The sequence below is a fragment of the Macrosteles quadrilineatus genome, unplaced genomic scaffold (genome assembly GCF_028750875.1).
Source record: "Macrosteles quadrilineatus isolate MER2022 unplaced genomic scaffold, UCM_ALF_1.0 Scaffold_3__2_contigs__length_128488019, whole genome shotgun sequence".
NCBI classification, from domain to species: Eukaryota; Metazoa; Arthropoda; class Insecta; order Hemiptera; family Cicadellidae; genus Macrosteles; species Macrosteles quadrilineatus.
The window spans coordinates 122,286,914-122,304,856 of record NW_026542596.1 but is presented as its reverse complement, the minus strand read 5'-3'; the positions used below and the strand labels follow the sequence as shown (position 1 = coordinate 122,304,856).

At 35.4% G+C, this 17,943-nt stretch overlaps 2 protein-coding genes across 2 annotated transcripts in view; one reads left to right on the top strand and one right to left on the bottom strand.

The window, feature by feature from the left end:
* LOC128989934 (WD repeat-containing protein 73-like) overlaps positions 1-14,429 on the top strand; it is a 33,884-nt gene extending 19,455 nt beyond the window's left edge. The window contains exons 6-9 of the mRNA XM_054412086.1: positions 8,988-9,119; positions 10,843-10,995; positions 11,486-11,629; positions 14,251-14,429. Coding sequence (XP_054268061.1) covers positions 8,988-9,119; positions 10,843-10,995; positions 11,486-11,629; positions 14,251-14,343 — 522 coding nt within the window. The 3' untranslated portion in view covers positions 14,344-14,429. The remainder of the gene's footprint in view (positions 1-8,987; positions 9,120-10,842; positions 10,996-11,485; positions 11,630-14,250) is intronic.
* A 622-nt stretch (positions 14,430-15,051) lies between these two features.
* The window catches only part of LOC128989563 (guanine nucleotide-binding protein G(I)/G(S)/G(T) subunit beta-1), a 62,288-nt gene continuing 59,396 nt past the window's right edge, over positions 15,052-17,943 (bottom strand). The window contains exon 9 of the mRNA XM_054411462.1: positions 15,052-17,225. Within this exon, the coding sequence (XP_054267437.1) occupies positions 17,119-17,225 (107 nt within the window). The 3' untranslated portion in view covers positions 15,052-17,118. The remainder of the gene's footprint in view (positions 17,226-17,943) is intronic.

Here is a 17,943-nt window from a genome sequence, read left to right as displayed (position 1 = left end):
GTTTATTGTTTATTTATAATTTTAACTAGGGTATGAGATAGTTATACTATAGTCGTTATTTTTTGATGTATTCTTTATAGAAGTATATTTTTATTCATTTATTCATAATTTCAAACACTGGCATACATATTCATACAATGGTAATATTTAATGATTAAAACTATAAAAATAAGTATGTCGAACACTTTTATTAAATAAGAATGAAGAATGATTTATTTTATTTCCTATAGTTATGATTATATTTTAAGTTACTACAATGCATGATAGCGAATGAAAGTTCCATGTATGCTCTATTCTCGACGTCACATTGTTAGTGGCCTATTACCCTTATCGTGGCATGGCAGTTAAATAATTTATACCTTTTGTGACGATTACTACACGCAGCGCTGCCTTCCACTCTCGTATTCTTTCACCGTTTTAACTTAATTCGTTTTATATTCAAGGTTTACTATTTGAAACCTGAGTTTAATCACTTGGATCATAGACAAATAGAATAAATAAATATTTTTCACCACACTATCATGTTTTTGGCTGTATTACATACGTTAATTGGTGGCCGAAAGTTACGTTTTGCTGGCGATGCCAGCTGTCCATAATTTGGGGACCGAGCAGGTTTTTACAGGCCGGGGCCGCAAAATCAGCTGTCCGCTTACTTACTTAAAACATGAATGCATTTTAAATACATAATCAAAATCCATAGCATTTCAATAGAATTGTGTTATTGTCACCGTTGCCTAGCAACTATATATTTTTATTTTTGCTGATTCCTCAAATTATTTCTTCACATAACCTTAAAGTTGTAGTTGTGTTGACTATCAGTGTGCATTATTATTGTGGTGAATAGTGGTAATAGGGTATAGTGTGGTGAAAAATAGCGTTCGTACGACGGACCGAAATGGTTTTGCGGCTCTCGATCGATTTAAGTTCTCGACTTCGTCTCGAACTTAAAAACTATCTCGAGCCGGCAAAACCTCATTTTCGGCCCTAGGTACGAAATATACTACACCACAAATATATCACCACACTATGATGTTTTTGGCTGTATTACATACGTTAATTGGTGGCTGAAAGTTACGTTTTGCTGGCCATGCCAGCTGTCGCCAATTTGGGGACCAAGCAGGTTTTTACAGGCCGGGGCCGCAAAATCAGCTGTCCGCTTACTTACTTCGAACATGAATGCGTTTTAAATACACATAGTCTAAGACCAGTAGCATAAAACTAGGCCTGACCTCGGCAAAATTAATAACAAAGCAAAACCAACTGGAATGTGTTAGGGATGCTTCCCTTAACATTTTGTGAAAATTCCCAACTTTTCCCACTGTAGCAAAATCCGCCATCTTGGAAAATGGCGGACAATCTATAAACACTGCAAGGTTCCACTTAAAAACTTATTGTTCCCAAACCATTCCATCTAGAAAAGTCTAGTTAGACTTAGATTCTTCGGCATAATATTATCTACAAGAAAATATCATATTAAATAATAGTAATATGACTTTTAATAGTGAAAAAACAAATTAAATTTTAAAATATGTTAATAAAGTAGACATATTCTAACTTTTTTGGGGTTTTCGCCATTATTATTGAGGAAATGCAGATTTTACCTGCAACAAACATGTAGAGCTTTAAATTCCGCATCATTTCCGTATATAATATAACAATGTTTGAGCAATATTGACGTAAACGGCGAGTGTCAAAGTACACTCTCATGTAACGTACCTGTGGGACCTAAATGTATATAGTGCGGTTGTATGGTTGTATAAAGTGGCAGAATACTTCAGTTCTGGCGGGGAACATGCAACTTGAGGTGGTAGCATAGTATTAGAAGTCCCTGAACGTAAAACTGCCCAGACCCCAATTTTTAAGGCCCTCGGTCGTCCATAATGACGTCATCAAGATGACGGCTGTAAAAGGATGCTGGGTCGCCATGAATCGGTTATAACACCCGATTGCCTGAACCGATTTTAATTAAATTTGGCATACAAGTGCTTGAATACAATATCTCAGCCCAGGTTGTCAATGGTCGAGTTTGATTAGGTCGTTTCAAAATGGCGGCCGTTAATAATTAAAATAATACAAATGTTTCGGTTTTTTTGAGTTTTCAACTCCCTCCAGAGATCTGCATCAACCTATCAATTTTCCTTGCAATCACAGGTTGTGAGGCTGTCTCTAAATTTCATGGAATTGGCAAAATACCCCCACCACAGCAAACCTGCAGACTAGGTGAGTTTCTATTTGCCTGATTTGATTTTAAATTAAATATATTTCAATAACATTAGACTTCATGAGTACCTGGGTTAGCTGCTACAGGGAGAGTAATAAAGCAAGTTTTTTATTTATATAATAGTAGTATAGTTTAAAATAAATACATTTGGCAAGTTTCATAAAATATATTCATAAACAAACAAACTACAACAGTTTATGTATTCTCCGTAAGAATAACATGGGAATAATTTTAAAAAATTGAATTTTCTCCGTAACCTATAACTGTACAAATACACTTCAATATACTAAATTATTATTTTTTTTTTAAGATCTTGGAATTGTTTAAAGATAAATTGGAGAATGTCATATTTTGAGGTTTAAACATAAGAAACCCCAATTTTTACCCCTTAAATCCCGCCTAAAACCCCGTTCCCATCGTCCGATCACGCTGGTTCGCGAACTTACGTAGGTTTACACGTTTGTACCAAATGTCATCAAAATTGGATAATTTTTCCTAACGGACACACATTTGTACAAACAGCGTGTTCAAAAAGGGTAGGAACAAAATTTACAAATTGATCCCTTGTGCCAAAATATGAAGAACATAAAGAATAAAATTTTTTACTAAATAGTTTCGTCCAGACATCCACTGTTTTGTAATTTTTGTATTAACATTTTTATCTTTGGATTATTTTGACTGAACTTTATGATACTTGCTATGTTTGTAAAGGTAGAATATGCCAATTTTAGGTAAAAAATTACCTTGGTCCAATTCAAAAATTTAAAATGGCGTTCTTTTAATTTTTAAATACAAAATTATTGAAAATTGAAGATTTTGTGAAAAAGTGTCAAGGACACTTCTGTTTAACATTTAAAATTCCCTATCAAACAATACCAAGTTCAAAAAAATCTTAAGAGAAATGACTGATATATCACGATTTTTAGTTGTAAATAGAGTCGGAATGAGGCTAAGCTGGCCAGGTTTTCTTCAATTTACAACTAAAAGTCTTAATATTTAAATTATTTTTATTAGATCGTTTTGAACTGGAAGTAGTTTGATAGGAAATTTAAATGCTAACCAAAAGTCTTCTTGACACTTTTTCATAAAATCTGCCATTTTCAGTAATTTTGATTTTAAAAATTAAAATGCCCACCATTTTGAAATTTTGAATTAGACCAAGGTAATTATTTTCCCTAAAATTGGTATGTAGGTGTTTTTGAACACCCTGTTTATGTGTGTGTCGTTAGCACAATAAATCACACAAAAATGATCCGATTTCGATGAAATTTTGTACAAACGTGTAAACCTACGTTTCTTCGAATAAGTTCACGAACCAGCTAGACCAGACCATGGGAACGGGGTGGTTGGGGGATTTATGGGGTAAAAATTGGTTTTCTCATTTTTGAACATCAAAACCTAGAAAGCCCTAATTTATCTCTAAAAAATTGTTAAGAGCTTAGGCAAAAAAATAATTTAGTATACTGATGTATTGTTGTATGTATATTGGTTACGGAGATAATTCAAAGAATTGTAAATTTAAAATTATTCTTACGGATAATAAATAAACTGTTTTAGTTTGCTTGGTTGGAGATATATTTTATGAAACTTGCCAAATGTATTTATTTTAAACTATGCTACTATTATATAAATGAAAAACTTGCTTTATTACTCTCCCTATAGCAGCAAACCCAGGTACTCATGACGTCTAATGTTATTGAAATAGATTTAATTTAAAATCAAATCAGGCAAATAGAAACTCACTTAGTCTGCAGGTTTGCTGTGGTGGGGGTATTTTGCCAATTCCATGAAATTTAGAGACGGCCTCACAACCTGTGATTGCAAGGAAAATTGATAGGTTGATGCAGATCTCTGGAGGGAGTTGAAAACTCAAAAAACCGAAACATTTGTATTATTTTAATTATTAACGGCCGCCATTTTGAAACGACTTAATCAAACTCGACCATTGACAGCCTGGGCTGAGATATTGTATTCAAGCACTTGTATGCCAAATTTCATTAAAATCGGTTCTGGCAATTGGGTGTTATAACCGAATCATGGCGATCCAGCATCCTTTTACAGCCGCCATCTTGATGACGTCATTATGGACGACCGAGGTCCTTAAAAATTGGGGTCTGGACAGTTTTACGTTCAGGGACTTCTATACTATGCTACCTACCACGGAATTTAAAGCTCTACCTACATGTTTGTTGCGTGTTGTTGAGGAAATCTGCATTTCCTCAATAATAATGTCGAAAACCCCAAAAAAGTTAGAATATGTCTTCTTTATTTACATATTATAAATTTAATTTGTTTTTTCACTAATAAAAGTCATATTACTATTATTTAATATGATATTTTCTTGTAGATAATATTATGGGGAAGAGTCTAAGACTAACTAGACTTTTCTAGATGGAATGGTTTGGGAACAATAAGTTTTTAAGTGGAACATTGCAGTGTTTATAGATTGTCCGCCATTTTCCAAGATGGCGGATTTTGCTACCGTGGGAAAAGTTGGGAATTTTCACAAAATGTTAAGGGAAGCATCCCTAACACATTCCAGTTGGTTTTGCTCTGTTATTAATTTTGCCGAGGTAAAAGTCTAAAAGGCCTAACAATCAAAATCCATACTTCGTCTCGAACTTAAAAACTATCTCGAGCCGGGAAAACCCTCATTTTTTGCCCTTGGTACGAAATATACTATATCCTATTTGTCTATGCTTGGATGTACACAAATTCGACATGTTTTAATCTCTAAACGTAAACAATGAATTAATACAGTTTAGATGCTATTGTTGCAAAAAACGTAAACAATGCCTCAAGTAAACCGGTTTTGTGCACTGAGCTATAATTCTAACTGGAGGTAGCACTGAATGTCAAAGATGCGTGTCGCCAGCCGCCATGTTTGCGTGAGGTGGGTGTCCATAAGAAGCCATATTATTGCTATAACTATTATTATACTTGGCTTAAAATACCTACTTTGTATGGTCACCATTTCAAAGAAAATTATTAAAGTATTAAAAGTATTCAAGTATGACAAAAATACTCACTGCTATACCAACCTAGTTATAAGAAGCCATGTTATTGCTATGGTAAGAAAACTTACTGCTATGCCAACCTAACAAAATCAGCGACTCGCTTTTGACAGACTTCTGCCATGGCAGTGCTACCTCCAGTTATAATTTTAGCTCAGTGGTTGTGTGATGTAATATGCAGCGCCAGTCTAGGTCCTTGTCAAGGGGGAAGGGAGGGGCTACCAGGGGGTTTCTTTAGATGGGAGAGGGGTCCGGAGGTCCACTCCTTGGAAAATGTTGTATTTTTAAAGCAGTTTGTGATTTGTTAAGGTCCTTCGTAACGTCTAGAACATCCAAAATCTCCGTTAGGTCTTTAAGACGAAATGTATGTTTAATTTTTTTTCCAGGGTTCAATGCCCCCCCCCCCCCCCCCGACTCTTGCTAGAGGGCTTCCCCCCATTATGAGTGGCGGTTCCAAGATGGGGGCTATTGGAACCCCCACTGATAATTTGACACTATGTTACTGTATTTTAAATGTCCAAACCAAAATGGACGACCGACCACTATTCAATAACATGCGATGGCGAATTGACTCTCACTGTGCCACCATTAGAAACTAAGAAACTATTGGATTTAAATCCACTTTTTCCAAAATAGCAGCTATTTTCAATATGGCAGCTAGCTTTCGAATTATAACCCTCAGTATTTTATAATCTCCGGACACACGCTCAATACAGTCAATTTGATTTAACTGACTAATAAACACTAAAATGTATTGGCAAGTTGGTTTTAATGAGTCTGGAAAACATTTTACAGCTCCGGGGTGCGGTCACAGCAAGATTGAGCAACTTGCTAGACAGCAAGGCTGCAGAGCAGAATGTAGCAGCAGTATTTTACAAATGTCTCGCAATAGTTAATTATTTCCTAGCTGGAGTTGCAAGGTATTACAGGCTATATTAATGTTCGGTTGCGTTGCACGTTGCACTCACTGAAGGTGTCCAAACATGTAGGCCTACCTATTTACTCATTTTGTATTGTTTTTTCGGACCAAACCGACACTTACTTTGATATAATTAGCAATTTAAATCACAAATTTTTTAAAGTCAAAAGAAAAATTTTACCTTTATAGTGTTTTTTTTTTTTATATACAAAGAATGAATTGCAATACCCAGTACTAACAATACATGTTAATTTCTTTATTTATTTTTATTTATTTACTGTTGTAAAGGGTAAAGAGTTTTACAGGTCCGGTAACACAAGAATGATTGATTAAAACATTATTATTATTTTGTTTCCCAAGAACCACAGAGTAAAAGCTCCAGTTTTTATTCTTAATAGGCTATAATCCGTAGCTCAGAATAGGCTAGAAAATAAAGTTACAAACAAAAATAGTTCATTAAAATTATAGAATTAAACCTAATGAATATTAATTCTAACTACAGAGCTTCCTCTCTGATCACAGATAAAACAATTGTTGAGTGAATAATTAATGGTGGGTAACTATTATTTTATATTTTAAATAACGCATCTGAGAAAGATGTACATCTAAAATGATCTAGTACTAGTAGCATACAATAAAAAAAATTAAAACAATAATACTGTAGTTACTTAATTGCATTAACTACAACTCAGAGAATGTTTTACCCAGGAGCAAAACGTAATGTAATACAACACGAGTCAAAACTTACATCACCAGAGACCGGACAAAGGAGCTTCGAACCAGTTTTGGTTTTGTTCCTCATTTCCATTCCTAATTTCGAGATTGACACTTCAAGGAGGCTTTTAACTTCACTTGAGTTGAGGCAAAACAGAAATTAGTCTGCTGAAGACAATCAGTAAATTGGGTTACTTTAGGCCTCAAAAAGTTTTCTGATGGAATGTGGGTTCGAATGATTTTTTTTTGTCTTTGTAACTGTAACGTAATCTCTGTAAAAAGGGGAACAGTTTAAAACTAATGTTTTAAAATTCAACTTAAGCTTCTTTTTTTTATAACTTGTGAGGTTTTCATGTTGATGTGTTTTTTTTTCTGAATCACGTTGACAAATAAAGGTTAAAATACCTCTTACTGCCTATTATGTAACTACTCTATTACGTATTTATTAAGATTCTACCGCAGAACCACTAGGCAATAACAGGTATTTTAATCTTTTTACAATATTCTTTTTTATCTTATAGGACTCATATTTATTTCATCAAGGTCAACCAAGGAAATCTTCAAAGAGCTAACAGCTAGTCAAACAGAAAAATCTAATAGAAAAACTAGCCTAAATATATTTTGAAAACAATTGACGTTATTGTGAAGAGTAGTCTCTCTGTTTCTTTTACCTCCAAATCCAAAGGTCTCCAGATCAATCTTGAGAAAAAGTCATACGCTTTTTGATGGTTCAAAACTGGTCCCAGCTGTCCTTGGCCAATATGCTTTCAATAAACGACCATGGCAAAGAACCTGTACTGTAAATCGTAGTAACAAAGCTATGTATATAATTCTATGAGTGACCACATTTAAATAAAACATTATCCGAAAAATTTACATTTTAACATTTTCTACAACTAATGTTTAGGCCTAATGATTATACGATCGGATAGTGAAACGCTCAATGCCCTTACACTGTCTGGGTGGTAAACAATCAAAATACTTATATGGAACTATTTCTACAGTTTTTCATCGTGTTGTTAGTTGACTCAAAGTCAGCTTGTGACACTCCACTTGCAAAAGACTTGTTGAACCTTACGCATGCATGACGACTTAGCTCACCTCGCTAGATTGTTCCAAGGATGCCAACATTCCCAGTTAATAAACTAGATCACGGCGATGGCCAAGGTTATGCTTTGTTGACATTTAACTTCCCTTATCACAATTAGAAAATAAACAATCGTGCACTCAATACACGTAATGTAATCATTACATAACAGTACATGGGTCTGGTTAAAAATAATTTACCGTACACTAAGTTATCATTAAATCATAATCTGGTTAGATAGTAGAGTATTATAAATAATTTACGAAAATGACAAATATTGACAAAAATGTGAATGTATGCAAAAAACTTATTTCATTACTCAGTTAACTATAACTTTATATTATAAGTCAAATAAGAAATAGGACAAATAAAGAAGGAAACTGAAATTATAAATCAATATACATACAGAAATTTACTTTTCAGGTAGGATATAAGTCACTATTTGAACGATAAACTCAAAACCACTGCTTGCTCTTTCCAAAATTGTCCATACCGGTTAACCTATATAATTTATCTCGTAACCAGGAATGTCCCTAAATATTAAGTTCAAAGAACTCTGTACTGAAATTTAAAACTGATGACACTACTATTTAGACTTTCAATTGTTTGGGAGCTGCTATACCTGTGATTTACAACAGAAAAATGTTGCAGGAGAGAATAATATAACCACAGACAAGTATACATCCCTCTTATCTATTTGGACTAGCTGTCACTAAGTTTTCATCAAAATAATAACATAGTTATGTAAGCATTAAGCAAGGAAACACTATTGCCTTGCATAGTGTACTAGTGTCTAAACCATCCTGAAGCAATGCTTGATTTTTGGGGGACGGAGTTCCGGTACCTCTCTTTCGGAAAGAAAAATATTGGCATAAATAAAAAACAGTTGCGGCAGTGTTTTACAAACCGATCACTGTTAAGAAATATGCATATTTGACATAAATCTGTAACAGACATCAGCACCAGTTACTTTCAACAATGTTCATTTTCATTTAACAACCTGTGGATAACTTTAACATGTGTTGTTTACAGTGTGATCTAGCCGTGCTGTTTGAGTCACATTGCCCAGACAGTAGGAACTTCATCCATCAGAGACTCGTCCCGTTGTGGCACAAACTTGAGCCTCATTGTACCCTGGACTTGGTACCCTTCGGTAAAGCCAGGGTGAGTGTTTACTGTGCATGTAATGGTAGGTGTTTGGCAAGAGTGACATTTTAAACAATGACTAAACATAACCCTTATATGTACAGGAACAGTTTTTTTTATTCAGTGTCTCCCTACAAAAGTTTATACAGTACCGGTATCGAACAAAAATGAGTTTATAGTTCATTGTTTGCTCTCATAATAAAAGAAAATCATTCAAATGAATTGTTGAGTACACTGGTGTTTATCAAGCCTCTTATGATTAGACATGTGATTTTGATATAGGTACTAAAAGCTGTGTTTACATTGAAGTCTCCAACAAAATGTTTAAAAATAATGTTTGATTATGAATTAGGGATGTGTCGGTTCCCAAAGTCGGTTATGGGTTCCACCGGTTCTTAGCAACATTATGCAACACTAACATTATGTATCTTCTAAAAATATTTTGCAAAAACTTTTTCTTTGAAAACAAGTACAATAAACAGATGTGTACACACTTCTTGCGGAAAACAAAATTTAAGTTGCAAACAGAACTATAGCAAACATCAAAATACCCCCGCCGCAGCTAACCTGCAGACCAAGCGAATTTCCATCTGCCTGAATTGATTTTTAATTAAATCTATTAAATAATATTAGTTTTAACGAGTATCTAGGTTTTGCTGCTACAGAGAAAATAATAAAGTGTTTTTTTTTAGTAAAATATTAATAGCTTAGTAATAAATAAATAAAATTTACACAGTTTGACCAAAACATCTCCATAAACAAGCAAACTACAACATTTTACAATATATTCTCCATTAAAATAACATGGGAATTTTTTATTAAACATTTTTGAATTTTCTCCTTTAGCAATAACCGTAAAAAAAACACATTGATATGCTAAATGAAGTCTTTTTAAGCTCTTTTAAAAGGTCTAGAAAGTAATTGGGAAAGTTTGTTTTTTGAGGGTTAAAAAATGAGAAAACCCAATTATTACCCCATAAGACCCCCCCGAAAAACCCCTGTCCCTTTGGTCCGATCATGCCGGTTTGTTAACTTTTTCAAGTTTATGCCGCCTTACACCTTCAAGCCGAATTTGATCAAAATCGGACAAACATTACTCAAGTTATCACGTTCACATATATAACTCTAAACAGTAGAACCTTGAACAAGACTCTCGTACATAACTCATGGGGATTATAAAAATAATTATAAAGAAAAATACTTTTTAAAAATGCCACGTTTTTAAACGCTCTAAAAAGTAGAAAATAATTTATAAATATGTGGAGAGAATAAATACCTGTAAGATTTAAAACGAAAAACATGGGGCGCACTAATTTACAATTATCTTCACATATTGAACTATTATTATTATCCATTGCATGCATAGTTTAAAATTGATTGCAAAATTTGTACCGGACAAGAAAGCGAGCTAATAAAAACGTTTTTTAACAAGTCTGGTTATCAAAGTTGACCTCTTATTGAGGTTTGGTTGTGTTTGGAGGTAAAATAAATTCAAGGGGATTTGAAAAATACACTTGTTATCGAGGTTCCACTGTATATATATACATATTATATACAAATTTGATCTGTTGGTGTTTTTGGCCTCTGGGGACATCAAAATGAAAAATTAAATTGGTCCTGGGCCTAGGCCTTACCGTGCCACCGACGGTAATAGCTACTTCCCCATAGGGAAATTCGCTAATAGAGTAAAATGCAGTGTTCCCTTGTTGCTTCTCCCTGAGTTACAAAAGTGTGTTTTCAGAGCACAGAGGATGGTTTTGTCTGCCAACATGGAGAGAAGGAGTGTCGAGGCAACATGGTGTTATCGTGTGCGCTAGCGAGATTGTCTCCAGGCCGTCAACAACTTGACTTTGCCAGCTGCTTCATGGGCGACCCTGACTTTGGAGGACAGGATGTAAGTTTATTCTATTTAACTTTCTCCTCTTATGCATAGCATATGGAGAAAGTATTTTGCGACATCAGTCTATGGGTAGAAACCAACCGTCGCCTATGTGCGTCGCCGGTCCATATGAATTAAAAATTTAGTACTATGGCAGCAGCGAACGTGTTAAACAAAGTTCAACACTTCTTTGTAAAAATCAGTTTTTTTCTGTTAATTTATGGTTTTTTATGAAAAATCAACATTAAGAATCAAAATTTATAAAAAATGATAAAATGCCTGGAGATATCATGTTCCCACACAAAAAATTTAATCAAAATCTATACACAACCACATATCACTTTGAAAACCACTTTTTTGTGTACCTAAACGGATATTTCCACCCAAAACTCGACAAAAACAATACTTTCAACGTTTCAACCAACCGAGCTATGGTGAAATCAATGCTGGAAGCGAGTAGTTGTAGACTACAAGGCAACTTTATAAATCTTTAATTTGTTCTCAGTGTGCTACCAAGAGTGGCCTGAACTGGGAAGACGTCCAAGGCTGTATGAGTTCTGAGGAGGGAAATCGTCTGCAACTTGAGGCAGAAACTAAGAGCTACAGCATCAGAATGTCCCGCTTCGTCCCTACTGTCATGATCAACAAGGTGACTCTAACAAAACATTTGAAGCAGCACTTAAAAGTCATGCGCAATTACGAGAAGTTTCGGTTGGCGAATTAATTAATTTTTTAAATGTTCAGTTTTGAATATTTCAGATTACGCAATTGAATGATTTTATTTATTTTTTTTTATCTATTCACTTTTGCAAATGCAACTGTAGTTTTTTCACAAATGAGATTAACAGCCTCTTTTACCTTGCATTTGCCCGTCACATTTTCTCACTTAGTTATTGACAGTATGATAGTTGATGTGACTTAAATTTACTTTCACATAGAACTAGGGTGTCTACTTCTATCAATAGTAAAAAATACAACAGATTTGGTTAAAGAACTAAACAGCAGTAGGTTAAGTAAGTTGCTGATTGTCATATCAATTTACTGTCTTGTTATTGTCTGTTATAAATATATTCTTGGTCCTTTTGACCCCTTCTTTGCTAATGATTGAGTGGCTGGATGGATATCTACGAGGGCTATCCAGAAAGTAGATTACGTTTTTATCTGTATCCGCTAGGGGCGGAGCTAGCGTGGCCATCTTGTTGTTAGTTCGTTATGCAGCTCAGTTGGCATCTAGCCGTGCTAGTAAGAGGTTTCTGCTGTACTCCGTTGAGTTACTGTGGCAGTTTAAAATATCTGTGTTAATTGAAAATGCCGCGAACTGTGAAGTGCGTGCAGTTATAAGGTTTTTGACTGCAAAAAACTGTAAGCCGATAGAAATCTATCGGCAACTTTGTGAAGTTTATTGAGAAAACATTATTACTGAAGGATGAGTTAGTCAATGGGTCATCAAATTTAAAGAAGGCCGAACTAACGTTCACAATGAAGAGCGAAGTGGAAGACCCAGCATTGTGACTGCCGAACTTGTCGAAACAGTTGATGCCGATGTCCGTAAAACTCGAAAGTTCACAATAACAGAACTCTCTATGGGTTTTCCACAAATTTCGCAAAGTTTGTTGCACGATATCATAACCGGTAAAGCTTGGTTACCAAACTGTAACCAAAGAGTCTAATCATTTTTTTTTTGCACACACTTCACAGTTCGCGGCATTTTCAATTAACACAGAAATTTTAAACTGTCACAGTAGGGTAACTCAACGGAGTACAGCAGAAACCTCTTAATAGCACGGCTGGATGCCGACTGAGCTGCATAACGAATTAACACCAAGACGGTCGCGCTAGCCCCACCCCTAGCGGATACATTCAAAAACGTAATCTACTTTCTGGATAGCCCTCGTACAATAGTGCAATCAATAAATAAATCAATAGTGTGCCGAGGTAATTTACTTAGTTCTTTTCCTGCAAATAGGACAGGGTGTCCACCAGGCCAACCAGAAAAAATTCATGAGTAAAAAAAAATTCCAGGTAGTACAGGTCGTACTTTTCATACTAAAATTTCCAACGTGTTTTGCGCCAACTTCCGCAATGCTGTTTTAGCGCTAACACAGCTTGCTAGCTTGCAGCTTGCAGTCATCGGAAAGAGCATTCTCAGTTAAGGTGAAAAAAAATTATGATTGCTGTAATATTTCCTGACACAAGTATTCAATTTTTATATATTACTGATTAAATAATCCAAAAATTTAAAACTAGTCATTAAACCTGCAATTTATTAATAACTTCCTAAAAATAGTGATATGTCGATACCAAAATTTATTGAATCTCTGTACTGACACCTGAAAAATAGATTCTTAAAACTGAAAATTTCAATTTTACCAAATTTTCTGAAGGATTACTACACCAACCCCTGGCTTTATGTACTTTCATATAGTATAATTTTGGAGTAATGGGTTGTTTTCCAGGTGGCCTACAGAAATAATAATGCAGAAATTACAAAATTGTACGTAGCCAATTTATTTTTTAAACCCTTCTAAACACATTAAATAAATACCACGTTAAAGGTAAATGAAGATATTACAAAAAAATATTTAAAAAACTTTCTAGAAGTGTGCTATTTTGAAATTTTTGGTTTATTGTAATCATCTAACACAGTCGTAGAGACACCATCATTGTTTACTGCGATAAATGAAAAATCCTGAATATCTCACTTAGTAACAGAAACATCACCACCGTCTCCCGAAGTCACGGAAACGTCTTCGTCGTCACACGCGGTCACGGAAATATCATTGTTGTCTCCCGTGGTCACGGAAACGCCATCTTCGTTTCCAGCGGTCACGGAAATGTCATTGTCCTCTCCCGCGGTCACGGAAACGTCGTCGTCATCTTCCGATATCACGGAAACGTCATCGTGGTCACGCGCGATCGCGGCAAAAAATTCCCGGTTAAATAAAAAACTCACGCATAATTCCCGGTTCAAAAAAATCATGCATAATTCCCGGTTTTCCCGGTCGGTGGACACCCTGTTTAGATCAAAACATACAAATCAGAAATAAAAATTTGCTAGAAATTTGTACGTTTACTCTAAGAGTGTAACATTTTGCTGACAGCACCTTTGATTTATAGGAAAAGAAAAGAAGCTTAGCTATTGTTGAATTTTACCATAGAAAAGGTCTTTTTAGTTCAGCTTAAAAGTAGTTATAATAAGCTTATAATAATTAGTTCAGCTTACATCTGATGTCTTATAATCAACGATTAAATTATAAAATTATTTTCCAGAACTACAAACATTCCGACCAGAATCAAGCTATCAGAGGAGACTTCGGAGACCTGATGTGCCAATATGTAGACAGTACTGAGCTGTGTAGTTAAAGTAAAATAAACACGACTTTCAATTTTATTGTTATTTAAGACTTTGATAATTTTTTATGACAAATAAACCTATACTTGTTTTGTAATGTGTGTACTTATTGTATTTTTTCTACCCTACTAGAGTTTTAGTTTCCAGAGGGTTTAAAGCTTGAGAGTAGAATAGGGTTAAAGCTTGTTCTATCCTGTTTACTTTTGGTAGGAAATTGAAAGTCTGAAGTTTTTTTTAATAACAAAAAGGAGGAGAAAATTCGTTAGAAAATATATTATTGAATAGAGGTAGTTTTGTGGAACTGTGTGTTTGTTCCGGGTGAAAAGATAAACTACTGAATTGACTGGGCTACAATTTTACAAAAAGGTAGATCAAGGACCCAACTGAATCTCACTAGCTTTATTAATTGATATAAAAGTCTCACAAAAAAGCCCAGTGGATGTCCAAACATGTGGAGATGAGTCTGAGGAAATAAATAACAGTTTGTGCTGACCTACAGAAGGTTGTTCCTTTAAGTAGGCCAGTGCACTTGTTCTCGGGGACAGTTCTGTGAGTTGTAGTGATAGTGAGGTGTACTGGAGGACAGGGTCCTGCTGGGGGAGCTGGAGCCCAAGGCCTTTGGCCAATTAATTGCTTAACCTAATGAGGAATTAATCAATAAGTAACTAATCTGTTCTACATAAAAGATTAGGAAATCTAACGGTTTCAATAAAACACAATTAAAGACAAGTAGCTTTATTGGACAAGTGAGATTTTTTATAGTTTACTTTACAAGACGAATCACAATAAAACAGTCATTCATAAGCTAAACAGCATCTTGCAATAATTTTGTAATCAAATTTTCTCTTTTTTAGATTAATTTTTTGAATCATATACAAAAAGATAACATAAAACTACACAATTGTTTTACTATATGCACAATGGACAAAGGGTTACCTCGGGTTATAACGTGGTAACTTGCCTTGTCACAGGTGTGATGGCAGCAAATATGAGAGTGTTCGATTCCTCCACATCACGTCCTGTCGAGGTTCAAGCAAATAAAACGGGCAAACTCAAGCGTTCTTTGCCACAGGAACAAAATCACTTTGAAAGCAGCCCACAATGTGTTGATGACAAAAGAAGAGGACACTCATATACAAACTTCATGTTTTGCAATAGATAGAAACAGCCCAAGACGAGGCAAATGACGATTTGCCCCGCCTTATTCGTATTGTACAATAATACAAATGTCTTCCTTTCAAAAGACATCCACGACACGGATCGGAGGGATAACACCCCGACCCGCACGGGAAGATTTCCAAAGCTTTGGGCGACTGACAGTGCTCGTCCAATACACCTACTTCCAAGCCTGTTATTCCATGATATGCCATTCGCTTACAAGAGGTGGGTTTTAATTTAGCTGGGTTACGTGTAAAAATACCCTGAGCCCTTACATCGAGTCTGTTATCCTTTGAGATTCGATGTACCTGATTTTTTTACACTCGAACCCATGAGCACTGCCTAGTGCTGCCTGTGGGAGAGCCCAAAGTTTTGAAACAGTTTACATCCACACGAACTAAGAGGGAGCTGGAGACGTCCGTATACGACCTAGTGATCATTCGTACTCCCGGACGATAATATTAACGGTACGGTACACACATTAAACTCTAAACCTAAAACTCATTCTTACAAAGAAAATGACGGTAATACAGTTAGTTGAAATGTCGCAAATAGACACACTTTGGCGTGCGCTTCTCCCTCCGCATTCACACTGTTTATACATGTACAGACTTCGGATCTAGGCTGATGCGCAGTCACCAAGCTAAAGAAACCGTTCTCGTCACAGGAATAAATAAGTAAATGTCCATTAAAAAAGTAAAATATTCGAAAGCCACACGTCTTGTTGTTAGTAAATATTCCATAGATATACAAAAAGGGTTTCTACGCCAGGTCGTCGCCTGGGGGAGGGGGATATCTAAACGATCACTTCGATAATAATAATAGTATATGTATTATTTTCTTCTCAAAATCTAGTGTGATGAAATTTGTAATAGTACACATATTATCCTATAAGTCTCACCCACAACATGTTTATAAGCAAATGGCAGTAATTACTCATTCATGATTTTCTACTTATATAAGATAAAGCACTCATGAAATACAGTAGGTTACGGATCACATCCCGTGCTGACAGACAGAAATCAGAGATAAAATCCATTATAATTGTTGCCCCGTTGTAGCTGGTCCCTGTACAAATAGGTATGTTGCTCGAGGTAAGACTGCGTATGACTAGAAAAATCCCCTCCAACAGAATATAATACATCGTAAATGCAGAAAATATACTCGGTGGTCAATAAACACTAAATCTTAAAAACGAGTCCACGATTTAAAAATAAAAAATTGTGCCATTACAGTTTTGTACGATGCCGGAGAAGTCTAAGCTTTTTTTGTTTAAATAAATAATATGGAGTTCCGATCGCGACAATCTACTAAGAGAATACCGTGTGCGAAGTAACGATCGTGAGTGTACAATGTGCGTTATGCTGTGATCGTCGAATGTAACACCGTTTCAACATAAATAAAATAATAAATACCACCGTCGAATCTCAACAAACGAATTACATATGTAGGAGATAATAAGTAATTTTAAAAAATATATTACGATAATAATAACAATAAATACAGTAGAACCCCGAGGGTAGAGCGGGGATCGTGACCCCACTCTTTGCTTCAAAACTGGAAGACGGGGGTCACCGAGGTGGGTTCTACTGTAGTGTTTCATATAGTTTGTTATTCATGATGCTTGTTTAGTTCCAGATTCGCAGGAAGCTGTCCCAAGATCCTGTAGCGACGGCCATGCCGTCCTCCGTCACTCCCAGGCAGCTCACTCGATTGTCGTGTCCCGCCAGGATACCTGCAATATACCATTAGTTTAGTCATGGCCACAGAACTCAAACTGGATTGTAATCTAATCATTTTTTAAAGTAGCGGGAAACAGTAAGAAGATTATGAAAATACAACCTCACTCCATATAGTCTTTTTTGATGATACAGTAGAGTCCAGTAATTCCCAACTAACAGGAACTGAACCCTGTTTCGATTAGAGGGAATTTGGAATAAGTGGATTTCTAATAATTAATCATTGCGACTGTGATGTATCCACAACTACGGAAGATGAAGACAATTCTGCCGTAATCTCAGAAGATTTTTACGACTACGCCATGATAGATCCAATCTTTGGTTTTTGCGACTGCAGAAAACGTCTGCAAAGATGCGCAACATACTAACACATTAAAAAAAATTGCCAATCTTTATTCGGAATAGGCAGACTTTCAAAATAGCGGGGTTCGGTAAAGTGGAACTCTACTGTAGTACAAATGAAAAGAAAAAATGTAGAATGTGTGTTGTACTCAAAATTAATTTAGCAGAATTTGGCCTCCATTAACCAAATCAGTTGTAGTGTGTTGAATCTATTCAGGAAAAAGATTCGGCTCTACGGATGTGATCCATCAAATTATGTGGCATCTTTGTGCAGATTTTTTTTAATGGAACAGTGAAAACAAAGATCTTATTACTAACTAACATTAAAGCAGCAGGAGACTACTTAATATTAATCTAGCAATTAAAACTCGC